We start from the raw sequence: 22,737 nt of genomic DNA, 5'->3' as shown, positions 1-22,737 counted from the left end.
TCTGGGGACTAATCCCTCTTTAAAGCCATGCAAATAGTGAAAGAAGAATAGCAGATAAAATTAATGGACTACACAGATTTAGATAAAATGGCAGGAAGGATTTGAAATCTGCAGGACCAGAGATTTACAGAAGATTGGAAGAATTATACAAACTATTTGAAGAGCAACTGTAATCAACAAATTAGGCTAGTAGGACTACAAGAAGTTTTGTAAGGAGAAATATATGAAACATTGCAAAGTAGAGAAAGAATAGAGATGTTAGTTATGAGACTTAAATGCAATAGTGAAGTAAGAAATGTATATTAAGTGAATAGACTGGAAAATTTTCAGATGTGATTGATGGAAGTCAAAAAATTATATAAGATGTAAAAGTATGATTCATTACTGTTGGAAATAATATGTTTAAAAAACCTAATAAAAATTTATTATATATATTAAAAAAGCCATTCAAATAGGTGGCCACCCCCCTACATCTTGCAGCTGGGCATTCCGCAGTTGAACACTGCAAATAAGAACTTATTTTCGTCTGTCGTGAATCCCCCAGCTTCCAGGTGCGTTGGAGGATCCCCACTGGGTTTGAGCTTTACGAGAGAGGGAGGAAGACCTCCTCTCTCTACACCAGAGCTTGCCAAACAGTGTGTCAAGACACATCATTGTGTCGGCTGCAGGTTTGTCGTGCGAACGTTCCTTGCGCTCCTCCCTGGAAAGGGGTTAGTTCAGCCTCTGGTTTGCTAGCAAAACTGAATCACTGTGTCGTGAAACGATGCATGTCTTAAAAGCGTGTTTGGAAAGCTCTTATCTGCTCCATGCATAATCTTATGTGCCCTTGTCCCCTTGCACCGTTTCCCCTAAACCCCAAATACTGTTGCCTTTCGTGGTAGGGGAGCAACCTCTGGTTAGCATCTGGCCCAGAGCTCTTCCACAATGCTCCCTTGGCAATCTCCCCCTGAGCTCGTTCGGAGGCCTCTGCCTTGCTGGCCCTTTCCCACCTGGCCTGGGAGAGTGGAATGCGGACTGACTCCAGCTACAAAAACTGAGGCTGTTTTGAAGGGCCTCAGAAATAGAAATTCCAGCATGCTGTTATCAAAGCAACTGTTACAAGACATAGCAGGCAGACAAGACAGGCAAGGCCATAGCAGGCAGACAACAAAGAATGAGTAAATTAAGAAGTGTTAACCTTCAAAAGGAGAAACATGGAATGGTAGAGCCTGATTGGATAAGAATGTAAAGTCTCACTCTCTGTTTTTGTTTTTGTTTTTTTTGTATAGACTATAAAAAGTGGGCGCACCCTGATTGGGGTGTGCAGATTGCGAGATTGTTGTGCTGGACCTTTGCTTTGCATATGCATTTCAAATAAACCCTGTTATAACCTGCAAGGACGTTTGCCACTTTGTGTGAATCTGTGCTCTGAGGACCCAATGGCAGATATGGAACAGGTCCAACATTTCGACAGATTCTCGGGCTGGAGGATTGTTTCCTGGGGTTTGAGAGAGCTGTTGCTGTTATTGATATTATCGTTGTATCTTTAGTTTTAGATCTTATGATTTACCGTATTTTTCGCTCTATAGGACGCACCTTTTCCCCTTCAAAAATGAAGGGGAAATGTGTGTGCATCCTATGGAGCGAAGAAGCCATAGCCCCGCGACCCTCTCCCGGCTGGAGAGGTGACGCGCGGCTATGGCAGCAGCCTTTCCGCTGCACGCCTTTCCTCTGCTCCCCGACCTGCTCTTTGGGGCTGGCAGTGGGCTTGCCCCCGCCAGCCCCAAAGAGCAGGTCAAAAGGAACCTGAAGCGCACCTACCCCTCTCGCTCTCCAGGCTTCCAAGGTAGCCGCCTGAAGGCGACTGAACGCACCTTAAACGGCACCTTGTTTTAGAGGGGGAAAACAAGAGGGGGGGAATTCTCCCCCTCTCTGTGCAGCCAGCGCCATTTGGTTGTGTGCTTTCTGATGTGTTTTTTTATTGTTTATGACTTCTGTTATGTTTGTAATTATGTAAATCTTGCCATGTTGTAAGCCGCCTTGAATATAGTTTCAAACTATGGAAAGGCGGCATGTGAATAAAATATTGATGGTGGTGATGCTCACCGTCACAGTCTTGGCATCCATCTCGGTGAAGATAAATTCGCCCCCTTCGAAATCGCTGTTCATGTACAGGAGAGCACTAGCAGGAGAGAAAGCGGGAAGGTTAGACTCAGCGGAGGGAGCCTGGTCCCAACCTGCTCTGAAGAAAGTCCCTCTCATAGCGCCGGAAGTGGAATTTCTGTTCGTCTCATTATCAGGGTGGCCTCCGTTGTGTCTGGAAAAGTGCCATCTAACCACAAAACTGGTAAGAAATGGTTTAGGAGGAACACTGACTGTTAAACTAAAAAACATCTCCAGAGAAGGAACAAGGAGGGTTCTGCATGTACACTGAAAATTTGCTGACTAAAGCAACATTTCAAGGACTTGGTTGGATTAAGATATTGGTGTTGGTACTGACCTTAAAAGCCCTAAACGGCCTCAAAGGCCCAGTATACCTGAAGGAGCATCTCCACCCCCATCGTTCAGCCCGGACACTGAGGTCCAGCGCTGAGGGTCTTCTGGCGGTTCCCTCACTGCGAGAAGCGAAGTTACAGGGAACCAGGCAGAGGGCCTTCTCGGTGGTGGCGCCTGTCCTGTGGAACACCTTTCGAACAGATGTCAAGGAAATAAACAACTATCTGAAGTTTAGGAGACATCTGAAGGCAGCCCTGTTTAGGGAAGATTTAATGTTTGATGTTTTAATGTATTTTTAATCTTTTGTTGGAAGCTGCCCAGAGTGGCTGGGGAAACCCAGCCAGATGTGCGGGATATAAATAATAAATTATTATTATTATTATTATTATTATTATTATTATTATTATTAGGCGATGGGGTGGCAGAAAGTGGTTGGGGAGCCCATGAACGGCTTAGACAGTGTATATTTTTTTCTGAAACAGAGAATTTCCCATGGAAATTGCGGGTTCCCAACCCTACCTGTAATCTCGGAAGGTGTAGGCGGGGGGCTCTTTCCAACACTCATTGGCTTCCGGGTCCAGGAGGCAATTGTCAGCATGGATAGGGTGGCTGAGGTCATTCCTCCGCTCCTGGTGGCCTGCAGAGGGCAGAGAAAAGGGAGGTTCAGCCTTGCTGGCAACTTCTCACTTCATCCCGGCTCTCACTAAATAAATGGCAACAGATTATTTCATTGTTGCTGTGCAAACTACTGAGTCATGACTGGCCATATTTTCAGTAATGTACGCGGGTGGCGCTGTGGGTTAAACCACAGGGACTTCCCGATCAGAAGGTCGGTGGTTCGAATCCCCACAACAGGGTGAGCTCCCGTTGCTCGGTTGCCCGCTCCTGCCAACCTAGCAGTTTGAAAGCACGTCAAAGTGCAAGTAGACAAATAGGTACCGCTCCGGCACGAAGGTAAATGGTGTTTCCATGCGCTGCTCTGGTTCGCCAGAAGCGGCTTAGTCCTGCTGGCTACATGACCCGGAAGCTGTATGCTCCCTTGGCCAGTAAAGCGAGATGAGCGCCGCAACCCCAGAGTCGGTCACGACTGGACCTAATGGTCAGGGGTCCCTTTACCTTTACCTTTATACATTGTTATGCAAGCTTTCCCTTAATACACAGAATTCTGTTCACCTTATTTACCTAGAGAATTGTATTCACATTCTTCTGGAGGATTTCAGAGGACAGCTGTGTTTTGCTTTACATGTTGTTTCACAAAGCACAGATTCCCTCCAAGTTCATTTATTTCATTTGCTTAGTGAATGCTCATAACACTTCATATCTTCACAGAAATCTCCCAATGGCTTGCAAATCCCGGCAAACAAGAACCAACAAATTATTGGGGGGAAGCCACATAAACCTATAGTGAGGAGGCAACCGCATTCGAGTCTGAACAATGCCTCTACCATGGATAATTCTGCAATTCTGCATTCTAAGTTATGTGATTCAACCAACATCTCTGAACAGCATGCAGAAGGGAGGTTTGGCAGACTGGAAAGTTTTTTGAGGCAGGCCTTACCTGACAGAGCCGTCCGGCACACCAGGTGCGTGTAGGAGAAATAGAGGGTGGAATTGAGCCTGAAGTACGACTCCACGATCCTGCGGGCTTTCTCGCTGACATCGTAGAAGAGGCGGGCGCTCCCCAGGGGAACTCTCCCCTCGTAGCCAAACTGCGGGCAAACCAGAGTGCAATTGTTCCCTCAGTTCCAAATTCAGCCCACCTTCAACCAAGGATGTGGAGAGCTTCTCCTCAGGGCCATCTTGAACATATCCGGCGCCGTGGTGCAAAGCTCCCTCTGGCGCGCACACACACACACCCCAGTTTCCCAGAGTTGTTGACCTTTTTGGGGGGAGGACAGCGCTGCCAGCGGGGCTGGAGGAGGCAGGCAGCAGCTGGAGGGCAGCTCCTCCAGCGGGGAAGAGGCGGAGGCTGGATGCGGCGCCTCCTGGCTCAGCTGGATGCTCCGTGCCATGGTGGCCACGGCAGAAGGAGGCTCCAGGCGTGGCACTGCTTCGGCGCGGCATGGCGGAGGCAGGCAAGGGCGGTGAGCTGATGTCGGGAGGCGCCGCGTCCAGCCTCTGCCTCTCCCCTGGCGCCCTCCAGAACTTGCTGTCCTGGCGCCCTGCACCAGTAGCCTCTATGGGGATTCTCCTACATCAGAACACAAGAAGAGCCTTGCAGGATCAGGCCAAGGGCCTACCACTCCCAGCATCCTGTTCCCAACCAGGGGCCAACCAGTTCCCCGCAAGAAACCCAAGGGAAGTTTTGAACACAAAAGCACTTTCTTCCCTCCTTGTGGTTGCCAATAACTGGAGTTCAGAAGCACCACTGCCTCCAATTGTGGATACAGGTAGGTAGCCGTGTTGGTCTGCTGTAGTCAAAACAAAAATTTTTTTAAAAAAATTCCTTCCAGTAGCACCTTAGAAGCCAACTAAGTTTGTTCTTGGTATGAGCTTTTGAAGTGTGCATGCACACAAAAGTTCATACCAAGAACAAACTTAGTTGGTCTCTAAGGTGCTACTGGAAGGATTTTTTTAATTTTATTTTGTTCCAATTGTGGAGGCTGAGCAGAGCCATCCTGGCTAGAAGCCACTGACTGCCCCCTTGTAAGGCATGGGGAGTCCTCCTCTCCCTTTGGTAACTTCACAGATAAGAACTAACAAGCAGTTGATATGCATATATAGTCATACCTCGTGTTAAGTTTGCTTCATGATACGTTTTTTCAGGTTGCGTCCCACAGTGACCCAGAAGTACCGGAAAGGGTTACTTCTGGGTTTCACTGCTTGCGCATGCGCAGACACACAAAATGTCATGCACAGGTGCAGAAGCGGCAAATTGCGACCCGCGCGTATACAGATGCGCCACTGTGGGTTGCGTTCTATTCATGTTTCAAACGGGCCTCTGGAATGGATCCTGTTCACTGCCAGAGGTACCACTGTAGTCCTTTTATTACAGTGTCATGTTGCAAGCACAAATATACAGCTCTCCGCAAGGAGGGCAGTTGCCTACTCTAAACCCTCCTTCCGACTTCTTCAGCATTCTAGGCACCAACGGGGAGTTCCTCCCTCCCTCTGCCTCCTTTGCTCTCTGACACGTCCGGACCTCTGAGTCCATGGTGAGGGGGGGTCCCCCACACTCTTGACTGATGTCTCTTCTAGCTGTCCCCTCCCTTCTGGCTCCCTTGTCATTATCTCATAACTAGGTAATTCCTCCCTAACCTGTTCAGCTTCTGTCTCTCTCTCTGCTTCTGAACACACTATGGATGAGGTGGGGGGTGGGCGCTTCCCCCTCCAGCTCTCAATCAGAGAGAAGCTGGTCATCATCAGACCATTCCCTGACACCTCTCCTCCATGGATCCGTCCGATCCTCAATTTAAGCCATCCTGGTTGGTGGCCGTCACTGTGGCAGGGAGTTCCATTGTTTAACTCTGTGCTGCTTGAAGAAGGACTTTCCTTTTATCGACCCTGAGTTTTCCAACGGTCAGTTTCGTTGGATGTGCACGAGTTCTAGTGTTCGGAGAGAGGGAGGAAAACTTCTCCCTATCCACTCTCTCTGTGCCATGCCCAGTTTCTTAAAGTGCTATCGCAGGGGTCAACAAGGTTTATCTTGCCTGGGCCAGATCAGTCCCCCAGAGATCCTGCCGTGGGCTGGATTACAGCCGTGCGTGAGCCCGCAATTTTCGGCATCTGTGCAGGTGCGATTTTCGGCACTGCGGAAGGGAGTCCCTGTGCCGTGCTGCTTTCGCACAGCGTGCGAGTGGGCAGCTCGGTTCATGGGCCAGTCAAACGACCTCCGCAGGCAGCTTCTGGCCCACGGGCCTTAGGTTGCTGACCCCTGTGCTATCGTGTCACCTCAAAGGGCTCATCCACACCACTGTTTGCCCCACCACTTTTCCCTGGGGAAACTTGTGGTTTACCACTGAATTGGACCAAATGGAAATTGGGTTTTATGCGGATTGCTGTTTGTTCTGATTTAGCGCTAGAGAATGGGTTTCCCCGGGGAAAGCTGCAGGGCAAATGCAAAGCCTCTCGGACCCATTCATTCCAGGCATAGGACAAGTGGAAATGTGCCCTTATTCACCTTTCCTCTAAACCGAAAAGTCCCAAACACTGCAACATTTCTTCACGCCAGTGCTGAGGTCCAGCTCCGAGGGCCTTCTGGCAGCTCCCTCCCTGCGAGAAGTGAGGTTACAGGGAACCAGGCAGAGGGCCTTCTCGGTAGTGGCACCTGCCCTGTGGAATGCCCTCCCATCAGATGTCAAGGAAATAAACAACTACCTGGTTTTTAGAACACATCTAAACGCAGCCCTGTACAGGGAAGCTTTTAACGTTTGATGTTTTATAGTGTTTTTAATATTCTGTTGGGAGCCGCCCAGAGTGGCTGGGGAGTCCTGGCCAGATGGGTGGGGTATAAGTAATAAATTATTGTTATTACATTATTATTTCTTCACTCCATTCCCTCGGCCATTTCGGCTGCCCTTCTTTGAACCTTTTTCAACTCTGCCGTATCCTTTTCGAGGCAAGGCAACCAGAACTGTGCACAGCATTCTGAATGGGGTTGCGCCATAGACCTCTGCTTCTGTGCTCCTGCCCTAAACCATATGCCACTGAGCTTGGATCAGGAGCTAAAAGAGGAATCCTGAGATCCCAGGTAAGAAGAGAATCCAGTTGACTGCAAGTTGAGCAGCAACCCTCGTACCTTGAGAGCTTTGAGGACGGTGGCCCCTTCGAACTTCTCATTGGGTGTGTGGGGTGACGTCTTCCCCCGGTACCCATCTCCAGCCAGCAGAATTCCCTGAAACAGAAAAAGGATATCAGGATTATTCCAATATGTTGACGCAACATTGGACTTTCCAGCTTCCAACCTTCAAGGATGACACCAAGGGATTCCATCCACTTGGAAGGTCATTGCAAACCCCAGAGAGATGAATGGGAGATTCTGTAGGGAGGAACAAGCCTTTCCCATGGGGCACAAGCTGCAGAATGTCTAGGGCAGGGGTTCCTAGAGTGGGAAGTGCTGCCCCCTGGAGGCTGGAGGTATTACTGTGAATTGCATTGCATTTATACAACTGGGTTGTTTTTTTTAAAGGATATTGTGTTATGTATGGATGTTCCATTATTTTATCCCTTTGTTCTACACAGCCCTGTGGTCTTTTGACACTGGGCAGAACGTCAATTTCTTCAGCAAATATTCAGAAAGCTGCTGCCACACCATTTGGCAAAGGTAGGTGGGCATTGTGTGAAGGTGGGCGTTAGGGAAGGCTGGCTCTGCTGCAATAATCTGCAAGCCTTAAAGCCCCACAAGACTTTTAGTCATCAGTCGCAACCAAGGCAACAAACATCCTCACTCCATGCCCCTGTTGTGGACATCAAAATAACAGAAATAATTTGCATTCCTGTGCATACCCCCAACTTCTCTTGCACCCTGAGTCACCGGTTACTCACATTGGCGACCCGCTGCAACTCCTGGCACTCGTCCTCTGTGATCACATTGTCCAGCAGCACCCTCTGGGTCCCGTTCAGCTGCTCTGAGTTGTACACAAATTTTACATTGCTGAAGAGGAGGGGACCACCTGGGAAGAGACAGAGCGAGAGAGATGGAAAATCACTTTGCAATAGGAGTTCGCTTTTGCTTCTCTCAACCCTCAGATACTTAGCTGGGAGCGGCTTACCGCAAAGGAGCAAGACAAAGGCCATGAGCCATTCAACTGACTCGGATGCCTTTTTGGGGATTCCTGCACGGCAAGGGGTTGGACTAGATGACCCCAAATTAAAAAACAAAGTGCGAAACTGGCTCCATTATTTCCAGATAATGGAGGCATTTAAATTGGACAAGAAAATTGGCTTCCAGGTGGAAAGATCCAAATTAGAAACTGAACTGTTAGAACCCAAAACTAAGAATTTGTCAAGAATGTATAACTTGCTGCTGAAATGGAACACTCAGGATGAAACGGTAAAATCGGCTATGATTAAATGGGCACAGGACGTTGGACATAACATTATGTTTGCTGACTGGGAACAGTTGTGGACCACAGGTATGAAATTTACGGCATGTAATGCCTTAAGAGAGAATATTATGAAAATGATATACAGGTGGTACATAACCCCAGTCAAGCTTGCAAAAATCTATCACTTGCCCGATAATAAATGTTGGAAATGTAAAGAAACTGAAGGTACATTTTTTCACCTTTGGTGGACGTGCCCAAAGATTAAGGCTTTCTGGGAAATGATATATAATGAATTAAAAAAGGTATTTAAATATACCTTCCCTAAGAAACCAGAGGCCTTTCTCTTGGGCATAGTCGGCCAAATGGTGTTAAAAAAGGATAGAACTTTCTTTATGTATGCAACAACAGCAGCAAGAATACTTATCGCAAAGTATTGGAAGACACAAGAACTTCCCACGCTGGAGGAATGGCAGATGAAACTGATGGACTATATGGAACTGGCGCAAATGACTGGCAGAATCCGTGACCAGGGAGAAGAGGCGATGGAAGAAGATTGGAAGAAATTCAAAGACTACTTACAGAAATATTGCAAAATTAAGGAATGTTAGAGTGATGTTGGATTGAAAATAAGTGGTTTCCAGCTGTACAGGATAAAATTATAAGACAGACTAAGATTAAAGATCAGGATTAAAGAAGTTTAAGGAAACGGAAATTTGGTACTTAAGAGGTAAAATTTTAATGCTATATTACATTAAGATTAAAGATTAGGAGTAAATAAGTTAAAGGAAAGGGAAATTTGGTACTTAAGAGGTAAATTTTTAATGCTATATTACACTAAGAATAAAGATTGGGGTTAAAAAAGTGGAAAAGAAATTGCTGGAGGAACAATTTGGACTGGAATACAAAAGAGGGAGGTATGAGGAAGTCCAGAAAATAAGTAAATTTTAAAAAGGGAAATGAAAAAGTGATATTGTTTTTAATTTTTCTGTTTCTTTTTTGTTGTTTTTTGTTTTTCGTTTTTGTTTTCTTTTTTTGGAATTTGTATTGTGTATTTGTGTATTTCTTTTTTATGTTTTTCCTGTTCAACTTTTTATTGAAACTTTAATAAAAAAAAATTTTTTTTTTAAAAGGACTAGATGACCCCAGGGGTACCTTCCAACTCTAACATTCTACGATTCATAGAGGGCTCTCAGCCATCACTGAGCCGAGCAATTTTCCTCCTCTGCAAACAATGCCAGAACACCTGTAGTTTTCAGTAACAGACCAAGATCTGAATCACACGCTTCAGAACTTGATGGTGGTGGTGGTGGTGGTGATGATAGGCTTTCACATCGTGAGGATCAGCCCACGAAAGCATCAGTGAAAGTCAGCAGGAGGCTCAAGCACAGCTGTGGCTGGACCAGAGTTGCATTGTTGCTGGATGATGCTCTCACCGTAGCTTAAATCTAATAATAGAGCTGTAGGCTTGGAAGGGGCTCCAAATGTCATCTAGTTTAGGCCCCTTGCAATGCAGGAATCACATCTAAGGAAACCTTGACAGATGGCTGCCCAACCTCTGCTTAAAAATCTCCAAGGAAGGAGAGTCCACAACCTCCTGAGGGAGACTGTTCCACTGTCAAACAGCTCCTATGGTCAAAAAGTTCTTTCTGATGTTTAGTTGAAATCTCCTTTCTTGTAAGTTAAAGCTATTGGTTCAAATCCTCTCCTCCAGAGCAGGCGAAAAGAAGCTTTATATATATATATATATTTATTAGTTTTTTAACATATCATTTTCAACAATAATTAAACATACTTTTATATCTTATACACTGGGAGCCAGTATAGGACTTTCAAGACTGGTGTTATGCGGTCTTGGCGGCTGCTCCCAGTCACCAGTCTGGCTGCCGCATTCTGGATTAGTTGTAGTTTCCAGGTCACCTTCAAAGGGAGCCCCACATAGAGCGCATTGCAGTAATCCAAGCAGGGAGTTGGACTCGATGGCCATTGTGGTCTCTTCCAACTCTATGATTCTATGATTCTAAGTATGCACCACTCTGCGGGCAGAGAGGGTCTCATCCTGCGTACCAGATGGAGCTGGTAGACAGCTGCCCTGGACGCAGAATTGACCTGTGCCTCCATGGACAGCTGTGAGTCCAGAATGACTCCCAGGCTGCGCACCTGGTCCTTCAGGGGCACAGTTGCCCCATTCAGGACCAGGGAGTCGTCCACACCCGCCTGCTTCCTGTTGCCCCAAAACAGTACTTCTGTCTTGTCAGGATTCAACCTCAATCTGTTAGCCGCCATCCATCCTCCAACCGCCTCCAGGCACTCACACAGGACCTTCACCGCCTTCACTCTGGAGGATTACATCCCACACAAATCACAGAGCAAGCTTGTTTTCTAGAGGGTAGGACCTCTGAACCAATGGATTCAAATGACAAGAAAGGAGATTTCGACTACACCTTAGGAAGAACTTTCTGGCAGTAAGAGCTGTTTGACAGTGGAATAGACTCCCTCGGGCGGTGGTGGAGTCTCCTTCCTTGGAGGTCTGTAAACAGAGGTTGTATAACCATCTGCCATGGATGCTTTAGCTGAGATTCCTGCATTGGAAGGGGTTGGACCAGATGATCCTAGCGGTCCCTTCCAGCTCTACAATCCTATGATTCTATGATTCTGTGTCCAGAAAACGGGGCAGAGAGGAAGGATACTTACAAAACAGAGCCTTCCCAAAAGAATTAAAAAAGAAAACAACGGCAATTAGAACAGCAGCCAGCTGGCTTTTGTGCATTTATTTACAAGGCTGCTAAATCAGCATATTGGAGGAGAGGCTTTTCCCCGGAAAAAAAAAAATCACTTTATGCCAAAATTGTTGAGTAGAGGACCTGGAACTGCAGCCAAGATCAGAGGCAGCAACAGCAGGATGGGAATCTGGGGGAAGAGTTTGGGGGCTTTCTGTTTTCCCCTCTGACTTTTCAGAAAACAGATGGGTTCACATTGCCTGAAATGCTCAGCCTGGAATCTTTCAGGAGGGAGCAAAAACACACAGACAGACAGACACACACACACACAGAGATGAACACACACACACAAAGCTAATGGACTTTTTGTACCCTGGCCAGTATAAACCATCTTCCGTTTTAGCTGAACCGCGTTGCCTTTTGTGCAGGGGTTGCAGATTTGGACAAAGAGCCCAGCGTGGCCTGAAATACTCATCAGTGTCGCTATGGGTCTCTACAACTTTCCATGAGGTCATGTGGGGTCTTGGGCAAAACTCTCACATAGGTGGGTGGGAAGAGGGCTGGCTTTCCTCCTCAGCAATGTTGTGGGGTATTGCTATGGTTCAGGGTATCAACGGAGCAGGATGCAATCTGCAAAATTCACACACGCAACACACACAAGGGATTCTTGGCAATGCGCTTTTCCACATTCCAGAGATGCCCCGTCCTTGTAACGCCCACAGATGCAAGAGGAAGAGGACAGAGGCCTTTGTACGGAGGGATGGGGGCCCTGAGGCAGTGGGCACTTCTCAGCGGCCAGCTCCCATTAACCTGAGAGAGGCCTCCTCACAAGTAAAGCCCTGCTTATGCACACAGTGCGTTGCTTCTCAGATCCGTGGTTTGTAAATTGGACTGCAGCGGCCTCTGGGGGCAGTGGGTTTCCCTAGCGTGGTGCAAAGAGGCAAGGAGGCAGAAGGGGGCACTGGTGGCACAAATGACTATCAGACTTTGAAATGCTGGTGGTCCATAGGGATGGGGAAGGTCTCTCAGATATTGGGGGCCTAATCCTAACCCTAGCCTGTATAGCTATGGTTTTCCCAGTAGTGGTTTTCCCAGTAGTGATGTATGGAAGTGAGAGCTGAGAAGGCTGATCGCCGAAGAATGGCTGCGTTTGAATTATGGTGCTGGAGGAGACTCTTGAGAGTCCCCTGGACTGCAAGAAGATCAAACCTCTCCATTCTGAAGGAAATCAGCCCTGAGTGCTCACTGGAAGGACAGATCCTGAAGCTGAGACTCCAAGACTTTGGCCACCTCATGAGAAGAGAAGACTCCCTGGTGTTGGGAAAGATGGAGGGCACAAGGAGAAGGGGACGACAGAGGACGAGATGGCTGGACATTGTCATAGAAGCTACCAGCATGAGTTTGACCAAGCTGCAGGAGGCAGTGGAAGACAGGAGTGCCTGGCGTGCTCTGGTCCAGGGAGTCACGGACACTACTAAACGACTAAACAACAACATGATTCCATGATTCTATGGTTCCTCCTATGTTCTTAAGCAGGTCAGCTCCACTTGGCCAGTTTTGTCATGGCTTTCAGGGCTGCAAAGGGCTCCTGAAAATCGATTCAAGCTGAGCAAAACAGCCTCATCCATACAGCACAGTATTTCAATGTAAAGGGAAGGCATTGCGTTACACTCAAAGCCACTGGAAGGAAAGCAGGCAGCTCTGCTAGTAGTAGAAAGAACTTGTAAGGGAGGTCAGTCGTGAGCCAAGATGGGCTTCAGCGCAGCTGGTTAACCTCCAATCGTTGTCCATAATAACAGGTCTGTGTCTGGAAAGGAACCAGCCCTGTGTTTTTCTGACCGCATGCAGAATCCATGGTTGGTTATTGGGTGTTTTCTGTAGCTTGGGTGGGGTCTCTGAGTGCAATCTAGCAAATCAGCCACGCGCCATGGGAAACTCTGCGGGAGGGAAATGCGCGATTGTCAGAGAGAAAGAGGCCTTTGCCCTTTTCTCAGGCACACAAAGGGGAGTGGCTGCCTCGTCCCACCAGACGGTTTGATAGCAACCAAATAAAACAGAGTAAAATAAATCTGCGAGAGGAGAAGACGAAAGCCAGGCATTTGGAGACGATTGGCCTCCTTGCATGCCGGAACGAAAAAGCGAACCAGATGGGAGGAAGGTGGGACAGCCCTAAATCATGCTCAATTTGTCTAGGCTTGCAAAATTACAGGGGGGGGGGATACAGGAAGCAGGGGGAGGAATAAAGAGGATGACGCTGCGGAACGTTTCTATCAAAACTGGCTTTGGTGTCACAGCAGAATTGCACCAGAAGATGACAAGATAAGAGCAATCTTTGGGCTTCCAGCTCCTCTGGACTTCATCTACATTACAAAGTAGCAGACGGGCTCTATCCAGGCACCACAATAAAGGGAGATCACAAACATTCAGAAGTCTTATTCACACATTACACTATATAATATAATAATTATATTATATTACACTACATTAAAGGTAAAGATAAAGGGACTCCTGACCATTAGGTCCAGCCGTGACCGACTCTGGGGTTGCAGCGCTCATCTCGCTTTACTGGCCGAGGGAGCCGGCGTACAGCTTCTGGGTCATGTGGCCAGCATGACGAAGCCGCTTCTGGTGAACCAGAGCAGCGCACGGAAACGCCGTTTACCTTCCGCCAGAGCGGTACCTATTTATCTACTTGCACATTGACGTGCTTTTGAACTGCTAGGTTGGCAGGAGCAGGGACCGAGCAACGGGAGCTCACCCCGTCGCGGGGATTCGAACTGCCAACCTTCTGATCGGCAAGTCCTAGGCTCTGTGGTTTAACCCACAGCGCCACCCATGTCCAACACTACATTACACTAATCCAAACCTGTAAGAAACCGATCTTTTAATGTGGCGGACAGTGTGCTAACTTGAATAAAATATTGGGAAGGGGGGTAGGTAAGCCCCACCCCACACAACTGATCACATGACACAGTACACACATCCTATTTGACAACAACACCCATTAACTTGGGGGGGGGGGCAGCCCCTTCAAATATTTTGGACCCCTCTGCCCCTAGGAGTTGGCTCCTATGGTGATAGAACCTTTGGAACTCTCTGCCTATTGACGTCAGGCAGGTGCACTTTTCAGAGCCTGTTAGAATATTTTGGTTTTGGACAAGCTGACCCAGATATCTGGAAAGCTGGTGTGTTTTTAGTCTGTTGCAGGTTTTAAGTCTTTTGGAGCATTTTAACCTTTTTTACCAACAATTTTGCAGCTTCGTTCCTTTCATAACCTGCTTTGAGGTTCTTCAACAGTCGAGCGGCATATAAATTTTATGAAACAATAAAGGAAACCACGGCATAGCACGAGTGGTGTGAGTTCCTAGGGAGCCGATTGCGGCTGCTTTGCTCTAGCCAAAGTTTCTCCTGCGGTCGGCAGCTGCCGGTGGACCGAATCTTACCTTCCCTGAGCTCACGGTCCAGTCTGGGCGCAGTCTTCTTTCCTACTGCCTTCCCAGAGCCGTCTGCGTTGTCGCTCAGGACCCCCGAAGGAATCCTGCGGAGCAGAAGTCACAAGGAATTATGGGTGCGCAGTAACGGCGGGAGACAATTCCCCGTGGCGCATTCGTTGAACACTGACATGCGGGGGGGGGACACATCCTGGTGGTGAAATGAGAAGGAGCTGCCCCCCAGCACAGCAGCCCCCTCCTAAAGGCTCCCCTCCCCATAGCATTGATAATGGCAGGTTCCAGCAAGATCTCATGGAGCCTACAAGATTTTGCAAGATCCTACTGGAAGCAGACACTGCTGCTTCCGCACCAGCAGTGGAGGTGAGGAAGGGTGCCTGCAGCTGTCCCCCCCCCCCTTTGGTGTTTTGCCACCTGAGCTGCCTGCCTGAGCCTAGCCCATGAGTGAACCGGTCAGTTTGCATTTCTTAGTGCAGAAAGTATTGATCTGACGTGTAGAGATCTTTTCTATTCTACTTAATACAAGAGGATTCTAGAAGCTACTAGGAGCTTCTCTGTGTGAGAGAAGCAGGCAGAAGAGTCATGGTTGCTTGGGTTATACCTTCTGGGAAGCTGGTTTGAATTTATTCTCTTATCTCTTCCAATTAAGGTCATGCTAACTATAAATACAGACCAAAGAAAACCCCGTGTTGCAAAACAGAACACTCTGAATGTCGCAATAGGGTGCTCCGAGCACACCTTACTACAGTCATACCTCATGTTACGTCTGCTTCATGTTACGTTCTTTCAGGTTACGTCCTGCGGTGACCCGGAAGTACCGGAAAGGGTTACTTCTGGGCTTCACTGCTCACGCATGTGCAGAAGTGCAAAATGACGTCACGTGCATGCACAGAAGCGGCAAATCACAACCCGCACATGCACAGACGCGCCACTGCGGGTTGCACTCTATTCATGTTGTGAACGAGCCTCCGGAAAAGATCCCGTTTGCAACCAGAGGTACCACTGTACACTGATCAGCTTACTACACTTTTAGTGATAGCTGATCCATGGCCATTTGATATACCTTTGGGGTCTATTAATTTGCTGATGAAGACTTATCATTGAAACAGTTCATTATTCTGGAAGAACTGTCCTGTCTGCTACTGTGCTCGGAGCACCCTATTGCAACCTTTGGAGCTCCCTTCATCTCATGTTTGTAGGATATTGACTGTGGAAAGGCCTTCTGCCTTCATTGCAGTGATCTTTGACAGTGACATCCCGCTCCTACCATTCCTGTTCATGGAACATTTCATTTGACTATAAATATAGGCCAGGAGGAGCCTGGCTTTTGCTTTCCTCTCTATGTCTCTCTTCCTTCTGCTCTGTTTAATACTAAACCTTAGCACAGCAAAAGGAAGAGAGATAGAGGAAAGCAAAACCCAGCCTCCTTCTGGCCTATATTTATAAATTTCATGCCACAAAAATGGCAGCCATACACAGCCATCCCCTGAAGGGAATCACCATTTGCCCTCTTCTCCCAGGCCTTGAAATACGCAACCATCTCCCAGGCAAAGGGAATCCCAAGCCCCGGGACAGCCTCCCTCCTTTCTTAACTCTTCAAAAAGGCAGTTCTTCACCACAGAACTCTTCACTTCTTCCAAAGGCTGTGTTTTTATTTCATTGAATCAGAGAACTGTAGAGTTGGAAGGGGATGCTGAGGGCCACCTCATCCAACGCCCTGCAACGCAAGGGACTGACAACTTCCGTGTGAAAAGGGGATTTAAGATTTCCTGCTCCCTGAAGACTGGCAAGAAATTCTCCAGGTCCCCTCTGTGTGTGTGTGTGTGTGTGTGTGGCTTGAATAAAAAAAAGGTGGACTATTTGTACAGAGTATTCCCCATGGATCCATGTCTCGAATGTGGCCGCCTACCTGTGCTCATCTTGCCGAGCCCCAGAGATGCTCCAGTACGTCTGAAACGAGATGGAGATTTGTTATATTAAGTGGGGAGGGGGAGAAATTCTCTCATTTGACAAGGTGATTTATATCCATTCTGAACATATTGCCAGACAGCTCACAGACTGCTTCCAGACTAGCAGGTCAGCCTGAAATCCCCTTCCTTCATTTACCTGTTTAGCCAAAACCGAGGTGATGCTGTTGTCAAATTGACACTTTCCAGCATATTCTGTGTTGCCCTCCAATATTTTCCTGGCCAGATTTTTGTCATTTGGTGTTTTTTATTTTTATTTTTCCAAATGTTACAACTGTTTCATTACTGCCCCCGGTTGTAGTTTTCGTTTGAAATAACAAAATTAACAAATGAGACTGTGCCCCCATCCCAGAAAGCAGCACTCTCAGGAAAGAGGAACTGAGTAATTTAGGAGTAATTAAGAAGCTATGCCTCAGTAATGCCTTAGTAAGGTACATCCTGTCTGGACTACTGCAATGCACTCTACGTGGGGCTGCCCTTGATAACAACAACAACAACAACAACAACAACAACAACAACAATTTATTATTTGTACCCCGGCCATCTGGCTGGGTTTCCCCAGCCACTCTGGGCGGCTTCCACAGAGACCAAAAATACACTAAAATGTCACCCATTAAAAACTTCCCTGAGCAGGGCTGCCTTAAGATGTCTTCTGAATGTCAGGTAGTTGTTTATCGCTTTGACATCTGGTAGGAGGGCGTTCCACAGGGCGGGCGCCACCACCAAGAAGGCCCTCTGCCTGGTTCCCTGTAGCTTTGCTTCTCGCAATGAGGGAACCGCCAGAAGGCCCTCGGAGCTGGACCTCAGCGTCTGGGCAGAACGATGGGGGTGGAGACGCTCCTTCAGGTCTACTGGGCCGAGGCCATTTAGGCTTTAAAGGTCAACACCAACACTTTGAATTGTGCTCGGAAACGTACTGGGAGCCAATGTAGGTCTTTCAAGACCAGTGTTATGTGGTCTCGGCGGCCGCCCCCAGTCACCAGTCTAGCTGCCGCATTCTGGATTAGTTGTAGTTTCCGGGTCACCTTCTAAGGTAGCCCCACATAGAGCACATTGCAGTAGTCCAAGCGGGAGATAACTAGAGCATGCACCACTCTGGCGAGACAGTCCGCGGGCAGGTAGGGTCTCATCCTGCATACCAGGTGGAGCTGGTAGACAGCTGCCCTGGATACAGATTTGACCTGCGCCTCCATGGACAGCTGTGAGTCCAGAATGACTCCCAGGCTGCGCACCTGGTCCTTCAGGGGCACAGTTACCCTATTCAGGACCAGGGAGTCCTCCACACCAGCCCGCCCCCTGTCCCCCAAAAACAGTACTTCTGTCTTGTCAGGATTCAACCTCAATCTGTTAGCCGCCATCCATTCTCCAACCTAAAAGAGCATAGAAACTTCAACTGGCTGCTGAGCCCTTGCAAGAACAGCTGCCCTGGCTACAGGTCTGTTTCTAGGTGTAGGTGTAGGGTTTTTTTTAGTGGTTTTATGCGTCCCCCATTAGGGAAAAGGAATGGGTATAAACAAATATATTTATATGTGTGTGTGTGTGTGTGTTTGTGTGTGTGTGTGTGTGTGTGTTGATGCCAGGAAGAAGTAATATGGGCAGACTCCTGAAAAAGGAAAGCATCTAATCAAAGTTGCAGGGGACCCTTTTCTGGCTGAAACTTGTGAGTTAAACTTACAGAAGGGCCTTGGAAGGTCACTGCTAGATATTACAGCACTGTGTTAAGTCCTGGGTGGACTCTTAATTCTGCTTCTCAGGAAAGCATTACTCCACTGGTGGTAAATCGATCCAGTTTGAAAGCAACCATAGTAAACAGTTTTCCAAAGAGGGATTATGCAAATTCCTGGAGCCCCAGTGAACCGCCAGCTCTTCCTGTTAAATGAAACCTACGTGTTCAGAGGCAATATAAACTTTGAGCATGAGATGGTGGGGGAATTTCAGAAGGGAGTGGCTGTTTTCAGAATGCCAAGCTTATGAGTTTGGGGAGGCGTTTGGCTGGGCATTCTCTGAAAGCAAATACTTTACCTGAAGGGCCCTGGGACTGATCCAGCAATGTTCTTTGCATAGGTGACCTGGCAAACATTCCTTTCAGTGTGCAAAATGCCTCTGCAAGTCTAGATTTATCTCCTCCAGAACCCGGCATGGCACGCAAAGGGACCTGATGAAGGCCTTTCAGGAAGCGCCATGGCTAAATCGAATCTAAATCTCAACCTCTTGCGTCTGAAAGTTCATGCCTCACACTCGCTTGCACTTACCGGCTCCGTGTACAAGAAACCCAGACCAGCTGCTCCTGTCTGCAACAGGTACGATTCCAGCTTATGCCGCCTCAAGAACGTCACAGCTTCCTGAAACAACCAGGAGAAGGACTTAAAACCAGGCTGGTTGCGGAAAGAGCTCTCATAATTGACAATTAACAAGAGCATTGTTTTCAAATAAATCCACGAAGAAGCTCTTTTTTTGCTTCCAAAGTGAAAGGAAGAACATCCTTTGAAAACAAATTCAGCAACTGCGCTGATCTCAGGCACTCAGTAGCCAGTCTCTATTCCTGTTATTCAATTAATAATAATAATAATAATAATAATAATAATAATAATAATAATAAATGTTATTTATACCCCACCCTCCCCAGCCAAGACTGGGGTCAGGGTGGCTAACACCAGATATAAAAACAATTGATTAAAATACCACTTAAAAGCAAGATTAAAATACAACATTAAGATGCAGCCTCATTTCAGTAGAAACTCAAATCAAAAACTTTTTGGGGATGAAAACGTCAAATCTTCACCAAGCCCAGGGGAAGACGAGTTGAGGGCAACTGCTCTCACTGGTCTTTTTCAGATCAGTAGGCATGGGGGGTTGAAGCCTCTGAAGAAATACTTCGCCCTTCAAAATGACTCAATGGCCTTGAGTACAAACGAACAGGCAGGGGCATAGGAAGGGGGTAGGCAGTGGGGGCGGGCTGCCACAGGTGCCCTCACTGAGGGGGGTGACATTCGGCATGCCACCCGCCCGCCACTCCCAAGCCTACCCTGAGCCATCAGGGGAGGGGGCAGAGCTGCACTGCCTTGCCGGCGGCCTTCCCCCCTTCCCCCTTCATTTTGACAGCTCTGGGGAGGCTTGGGAGTCGCAGGCGGGCAGTGCGCCATCGGCCCCCAATCCCAGGCTGCTTCCTGGGGGGGGGGAGCCTCCCCTGAGCTATCAAAAGGAAGAGGGAAGGGAGGAAGGCTGCTGGCAAAGTGGCGCGGCTCCCCCACCGCCGCAGCCCAGGAAGCAGCTCACCATGGGCGGCTCGTTCCACCCCCCATGGGTGTCTTGCCCCCTGGGATGCTCATCCCGCCCCCATGACCCTGCCCCCGGGTGCACAGCATGTGCACCGCTCCAGGTGCCGGAGCAGCTAGCTCCGCCTCTGAGAACAGGTCCTTGCCCGCAAGGAGTTTGCAATATACAGTTCAAGATGCGGGAAACAGTGGAATTGAGGCAGCAGGGCTAGAAAGAATATGCATAGCCAGTTACATAAGGAGAGCTGATGTTAAAAAGAAAGATAAAAACCTCTTCCTGTACACCACAAGACAGCAGCAAGAACTATGCTGGCTCAGAACTGGAAAACAGATCTAATACCCACTATCATGGAATGGCAGGTTAAAATGATGAATTACGAAGAACTGGCTAGATTGTCGGGAAAAATACGAGATCAGGATGAAAAGAAGTTCTCTGAAAGTTGGAGTAACTATTTGGTGTATATAAGAGAAAATTGTAAAAACTTAAAGACACTGGCAGGGTTAGAATAACTCTAACAGCACATGACAAAATAGTAACAAATAGAATACGCGAGGTAATAATTATATGATACTTACCGAAGGGATGGAGGGAAGTCTGTAGCTCAGCAGGTATATGTAGGATGTATAGATGTGTAATGAGTGTATGTGTATTAATGAAAATTAATAAAAAATTATCAAAAAACCCCCAGAAACATAAGGAGAGCTGATGCGCTGAAGAAGCATCGGTGTTGGCTTGGTTTGCATACCTGTAAAGGAGATTTCTGACAGCCAGCGGCCGATTCCACGTATCGGCTTCTTACCTCTCTAGGCTTGATGCTCGCCAAGTCCACAAACCCTTCCAAGTTGACTTCATAGTAGCTTTCGTTGTCCAAGACGTCTTCGTCATCCGGATGGAACAGGAGGTAAGACCTGGTGCACTCCAGAGCTTTGACGTAATCGCCCACTGAAAGAGGAGAACCCTTTAGACTGGAAATTTCACTTCAACTTTGATGTGTCCTCCTCTGAGGAGAGCTTTGGACAGGGAAATTTGCTGCTGCAACCGCAGAAGATTTAAGGGATTTAAGCAAAAACAAAAAACGCATCAATCCCACTCTCTTTTATTTTTCCTGCATGTCTGGAACTGCAAAAATGGCCGTGATGCGAAGGACCACCTAGCAGGCCAGAATTTGTGACAACCGGGTCTGCCGCATTCTCATGAATTGTGCAGGTCTGAGCTACAGGCTGGAAGTTCAGGAGTCCAAAAAGCCCCCACGCCAAATTAAGGCAATGGCATGTTCCTCCTCATCCTATTTCCAGCAGTGGTGCAGTGGTTAGAGAGCTGGACTAGGACCTCAAACTCTTCTGGTTTCACTTTAGAACAAGCCACGGTTTAGCGTTGGATACAAACTCCGTGAACCGTGGTTTGTTCTAAATAAAATTAGCTAAGACAAGCCAGGATCAATCGTTTCCAACTAGAATGAAAAATAAACACAGTTCTCCCCTAAGTTTGTATATAACAAGGAACCGTGATTTGTTCTAAAGTGAAAGCTCTCCTCTCGTGTACAACTTGTCAAAATCCATTGTCAAATAAGTACATCTATGTTGTTTTTTGAATGAGGATTTAGGTGGAGGTCTTTCTAATTTCCATGTGGGCGAAAAGTGGAAAAAAAATGACCAGTTGTTGGAAATTTCTATGGGTTTGTTTTGTTTTGTTTTTGCAAAGTTTTTTCATAATGCATATAAAACAGAGAGAACAGTGATACGTAACAACAGATGAAAATCAAAAGATGAAAGGGGAAACTATAAAACAGACACATAGAACGAGTAGAGTAGAGATAACAAAGTCCAAGTAAAGCCCACCAGCATTGTCAGTTGAGTATGTAATGAAGGAATGCCAAATCATATGATAAGAGACTGGCGTTTCTAGCCCTTGTTGAAATATCAATTTATGCCTACTTTTCTCCATTATATCCAGAGTGAGTGGTACTCAAGTGCCCACTGTAAGATTTGAGGCTGTTTTTCATTGAGTTGAAATTACTATTTGAGGTGCCAAGATCATACATAAGGCTAATTCTTTTGAAAATATAGCTACATTGGCATCATCAGAAATAGTCAGTAATCTTCATTGAGGACAAGGGAAATTCTGGTTCTGATCTACTCTGATTTGGCGCCAGCCACATGGGTATTGCTTAACACAAGGAAGATAACTCCCTGGACCCATGATAGCTTTAGGTTTTTTGTTGGTCACCCCGTCGCTCAGGGAAACATCAGAACTGAGGCAAGAAGTCCAGAAAGCCAAGCTGTACCTCTGTAATAGGCGAATTGCAAGAAGTCGTAATGGAGGGGAAGGAAGTTGTCGATGGGCGAGAGTCTCCCGGGGCGTGTCGCCAGCTCCCTCACACACTCGTGTTGACACACCAGGACTTGCATGTAGTGATCTGTGAAGAAGAGCAAGGGACAAATCTCAAACAGGAGGAAGGAAGCAAAAAAAACTGTTATGTACTGAAGTTCTCACTCTGGGCCAGCAGGGGGATACTGTAGATAGTTTAGTTTTCACTCAGGTCCACATATGCAAATAAGGAATTGAAAGTGACGTTCAGTGATTGGATAGTTACAGAAAGTTGTTACTGTTGCTTTGTAGTTGAGCTCTATATAAGCAGGTTGGCTGAACCCTCAGCCCAGTTCTCTTCTGGGCCTGTGAATAAACAAGAGCTGCTTGAAGAATCGCTGTGTCGTCTGGTATGTTCACCCACAACCTAACAAAAACCTCAGCTTCCTGCGATCTAATGAGGAATAAACACCAACACAAGAAAAGCAACACGTTGTTTAATAAGCATTGGTTCGTTACTCAACTTCAAAATCTTTTACACTGAAGGAAAAGGATTTAG

General features: G+C 47.2%; 1 protein-coding gene across 2 annotated transcripts in view; it reads right to left on the bottom strand.

Annotated features, from left to right (window-relative positions):
* The window catches only part of P3H2 (prolyl 3-hydroxylase 2), a 114,805-nt gene that overhangs the window by 5,791 nt on the left and 86,277 nt on the right, over positions 1 to 22,737 (bottom strand). For both annotated transcript variants that reach the window (XM_081007465.1, XM_081007466.1), the window contains exons 4-13: positions 22,156 to 22,287; positions 20,671 to 20,813; positions 18,848 to 18,937; positions 16,538 to 16,578; positions 14,623 to 14,717; positions 7,960 to 8,087; positions 7,214 to 7,309; positions 4,034 to 4,184; positions 2,995 to 3,112; positions 2,086 to 2,161 (exon numbers count right to left, since the gene is read on the bottom strand). In XM_081007465.1, coding sequence (XP_080863591.1) covers positions 2,086 to 2,161; positions 2,995 to 3,112; positions 4,034 to 4,184; positions 7,214 to 7,309; positions 7,960 to 8,087; positions 14,623 to 14,717; positions 16,538 to 16,578; positions 18,848 to 18,937; positions 20,671 to 20,813; positions 22,156 to 22,287 — 1,070 coding nt within the window. The remainder of the gene's footprint in view (positions 1 to 2,085; positions 2,162 to 2,994; positions 3,113 to 4,033; positions 4,185 to 7,213; positions 7,310 to 7,959; positions 8,088 to 14,622; positions 14,718 to 16,537; positions 16,579 to 18,847; positions 18,938 to 20,670; positions 20,814 to 22,155; positions 22,288 to 22,737) is intronic.

Source organism: Podarcis pityusensis (genome assembly GCF_964106645.2).
Source record: "Podarcis pityusensis genome assembly, chromosome: 5".
Lineage (NCBI taxonomy): Eukaryota > Metazoa > Chordata > Lepidosauria > Squamata > Lacertidae > Podarcis > Podarcis pityusensis.
This window is presented reverse-complemented; position numbering and strand designations above follow the sequence as displayed.